Here is a 3,966-nt window from a genome sequence, read left to right as displayed (position 1 = left end):
GCCCCCCCTGCCCCTTCCAAAGCTCACTACCCACAGCACCCCCTGCATCTTTACCAGCTTGGCCTGGACCCTGTGTGGACACAGGTATCCCAGCCTGATGGTGGGGCCATCAGCTCAACATCCCCCCACCACACCTCACTCCAGCTGCAGCTCTGGGAGGAAGCAGCCACAAAGGAAAGCAAGCAGAAAACCCACCCTGTGCTGCTCCTCCCCTCCACCGCGGAGCCAACAGCAGCACGCACCAGGCTGCAAGTGTTGCTGCCTCGAAAGCTGTTCACTGTTTTTTACGTGCCAAACCCACATGTTGCCTTGCTGCAGACCATGGCATCTACCCTGGAGAAGTTCATTCATTCTCTGGACCCTAGAGCCCTTCCCAGGGTCCTCCAAATCCAGTCAGGCATCTATTTCCAAGGTGAGTATCGGGTGCTTTCTGGCAGGGCTTTGCAAGTCTGTGTTTGACATCAGGTCCTCTTTGCAACCAGGATGTGAGGGGGGGCAGAGGGAGGATGCTGGCAGAGTTGTCACCCAGCAGTTTCCAACCAGCTGCAATTTTCCCTTTGAAGAACCAGTGTAATGAACAACAGCTTTGGAGATGTCTATGGTAGGTGTGCATCTGGTCTTCTCACTAACCTGTTGTTAGTCCTCCTTGTATCCTGCAGAGAGTACTGGAACAAGTCATGAATTTGCTTTGCACTCACACGGTGCCATCAATCCAGCAACCACAAATAACCTCACAGAGGCTAATTGCTTAAACCTAGCTCTGCTCTTCAGGGACTGGTATGGAGAGGCGCTCTTTGTCTCTGAAATAAAGAACCAGGGAGTCTGGAAAGTGACTGTGAGGGACCATAAGGTTTTGCTGATATTCTGCTGAGCATTTGAGGGCATTTCAGGTAGTGAAATAATACAAAAGGGTGAATATGAGCCAGACAGGACTATCCCAGGGGCAATATTTTGCTGAGTTTTTCTGCCGGAGATTTTTTTTTTGTGGTGTTCTTAGTGCTGTGCTCTGCTTGTGCACAAAACACAATGGAAGGCTGGTAAAGGGGCTTGCACTGAAAGGAAAAGTTCTATACTTGCTCAGGTCATGAGCTTTGTTTAGTGACAGTGAAAAAACATGGGTCTCAAACCTATGGATCAGTCTAGGAAAAGAGAGTTACTTCCCTGCCACTGCAAGGTAAAACTTGGGGTCATACTGAACAAACCAAAGAGGGCTTAATGAAATGAGCTGAAGCTTGCTTCAGTCAAATATCTGCTTCAGGATCCACAATATCTATCTATCTATCTATCTATCTATCTATCTATCTATCTATCTATCTATCGTTTTATATTTTTCTTATTTTACTGTTAATCTAAAAATCCTCACACACTGCTGCATAGGAAGAGAGAGGAGGTGGCTGCTCTTAGCTGTGCCCATGGAAACTCTGAGCTGCAGCCAGAGCAGGCAATTCTTCTCTCCACAAGAGCAGTATCTTGGGGTGAAAAGAAAATGGGAAAGGGCATACTTCAGCTGTGATGGTAGTGCACTGGCCATGTTTGCCCAATTGCCCATCATGGCTGCTCTGGAAACTGTAGGACACATGAATAGTGAGTATTGAGTAGTGATACTCAAAAAGGCCATTATGCAGGGCGGGGGGGGGGGGGGGGGGAAGGAAAAAAAACAACAACAAAACAGCTTGGCCAAAACTACCAGAAACTTTTCAAAATATGCTTTTTCTGACCTTTGATATGTGGCCTGTCCAAATTTATGTTTTAAATTGGCTCAAGAACTTGAACTGAATTGCATCCTTGGTAAGGAGTCCTGATGAATAGTGGGATTTAAACTAAAGACAGATAAATCACGTGCTTATGCTGGCATAGCCATCATATATGTCTCTTTGCACATGCCAAGGAAGCAGAGGTAATAAAAATACAAGTTGTATATACATGCGTATATGTAAGTATGTATGTGTGTACACAAGATACTCTCAGATATACATGTATATACAAAATACTATGATAAAAATTATGGGATGATAGCCCAGATGTCAACAGGTTTCTGAGTTCCTACTGTCTGCATCCTGCTGATAGCAGATGGTAAAACTCCTACCAGTACACCTTTGGAGCCAAGGTACTTCAGCTGCTCCTCCCTTTTACTGTGTAAACTCTTCCACATGAGAAAAAAAAATTGTGGAGACTTAGCCCACAGATCATTCTGCAGCAATGTCCTTGCATGTGAAAAAGAAAGGCTAGTAGACTTGGACAGTCTATAATAAAAGAGCCTGCACAGCCTTGGGATGGGGCAGCATGTGCTCTAGAGACCTGGGAACGTTTGCACTAAAAGCTAGAGCCCTTGTGCTGCTCTGATGCTTCTTCTCTCTTCAGCAGCATCATCTCTTCTGTCCCTGCTCCTGGAGGCTTCTTCTCAGCTGTTTGCAGGTGTGTTTCCACTATCAGACTAGAAGCAGCACAAAGATACATGCAGGTGTTTCTTGCTTATACAACTAGCAAGGCTGACACAGGTGTGCTGCTTGGCTCCTTCCCCTCACAGTCAGCACATCCCCAAAATACTTGCAATTACGTAGAAACACTGATGTCCACCAGCAGGCACTTCTTGGTTCCTCTCTCTGCTCCTTCCTTGCTTCAGAGGAAGCTTGGCACGCTCTGTGCCTGATAGTTTTGGAGGACCTAGGGTTACAAAATATCTTCTCAGGCCAGACTCTCCCTTCCTCTCCCTCTGTCCTTGAGCTCTCTGTCTGTGTTGGATTCCTCCTGAACATTTTGCTCCCCTCCCTAGCTGTCAGCAGGAGTGAGCACACTGTAGTGTGATTGCATTGTGATTTATGTTGCATTTTCTGAGGTAAGAGTAGCGCCTCAGAGAGAGCCTGAAGTAACTCCTGTTATATTGCTAAACAGGAGAGTGGACCACTCGGAGCACTTCGACTTTCCATTAGGACAACCGTTCTTTAGCCTTTCCTCAGGCAGATCCCCTTGCTCCCCCAGCAACCCTTTTGATTTCTCTTATTGCATACAGTACATCAGCAATCAAGTTGTGGGTAATGGCAGGTCTATTGACAAGGTGTGTGGGTTTATTGCTATGGTTGCAGGGACCAAATCAGAGCATTTGTGCACTGATTGTAGCAGCTCCCAGCTGGCTGCAAAGTCAGCCTGGTCAGCAGAGTCTTACATGGATCAGTGCTTTTATGGAGTTGGATTTCATAGGAATCTTGAACCATTCTCAGCACAACATGCAGAAGGGAAAAGATTTCTCTTTCAAGCATTACTTGGGATGATTTGAAACTGAGCAGTCACAAAGGATAATTACTTTTCTGGTGTAAGAATTTTAAATAGCAACAATTTGTACATATTTGCATGCTACATATATTCTCCTCTCCAGAACCCCAGAAAAAAGTGCAAGTTTTCTTAATGTCAGTTTAATCAGGTACATAGAATGGCTAACGGAGCAAATAATGGTCTACTAAATCCATTAGAGTTGTTACATCAAAGTTATAACAGTCCATCAAAGAAGACTATAGCAATCTATGTGGTAAGATGACAGCCAAATATGATTCATTCTTTGGTCTTCTCTGGTGGACTGTGTGCTGTAGGGATGAACCTCTTCATTTACTCTATCTGGAAGCAACATTTTCCACACACTGCATTTAGGTCTAAGTGATTTTACAAATGTAGGACTTCCAAATTAGCCCTAGTGTTTTTGATAGATTTTCAGTGCCTCTGGAAGTATAATGAAAACAAAATGCTGTAAGTCCTTGTAAGGATGGGTGTATCTTTTTCTATGTGGTGAGATATTTTTATTAGAAGCTGCAAAGTTGGCAAGGTAAAAGCTCTAAAAGATCCCATTCTACCTTCATAACCCTGCTACACCAATGCAATCTACATCTCTGTTTTCAGATCTAAGCCTGCCTGCTGCAGTTCTGGGTGGAGAGTAAGTTGAAAACATATAATGTGTGCATCCATTTCATCATTAGT

The 3,966-nt window shown here is 44.6% G+C and overlaps 1 protein-coding gene across 1 annotated transcript in view; it reads left to right on the top strand.

Annotated features, from left to right (window-relative positions):
* The first annotated feature begins 321 nt into the window (after positions 1-321).
* Positions 322-3,966, top strand: part of THEMIS (thymocyte selection associated) — a 75,988-nt gene continuing 72,343 nt past the window's right edge. The window contains exon 1 of the mRNA XM_009999117.1: positions 322-412. Coding sequence (XP_009997419.1) covers positions 322-412 — 91 coding nt within the window. The remainder of the gene's footprint in view (positions 413-3,966) is intronic.

Source organism: Chaetura pelagica, unplaced genomic scaffold, assembly GCF_000747805.2.
Source record: "Chaetura pelagica isolate M959 unplaced genomic scaffold, ChaPel_1.0 scaffold90, whole genome shotgun sequence".
Taxonomy (NCBI): Eukaryota; Metazoa; Chordata; class Aves; order Apodiformes; family Apodidae; genus Chaetura; species Chaetura pelagica.
The sequence above is the reverse complement of the archived record's forward strand: the minus strand, read 5'-3'. Positions and strand labels throughout refer to the sequence as shown.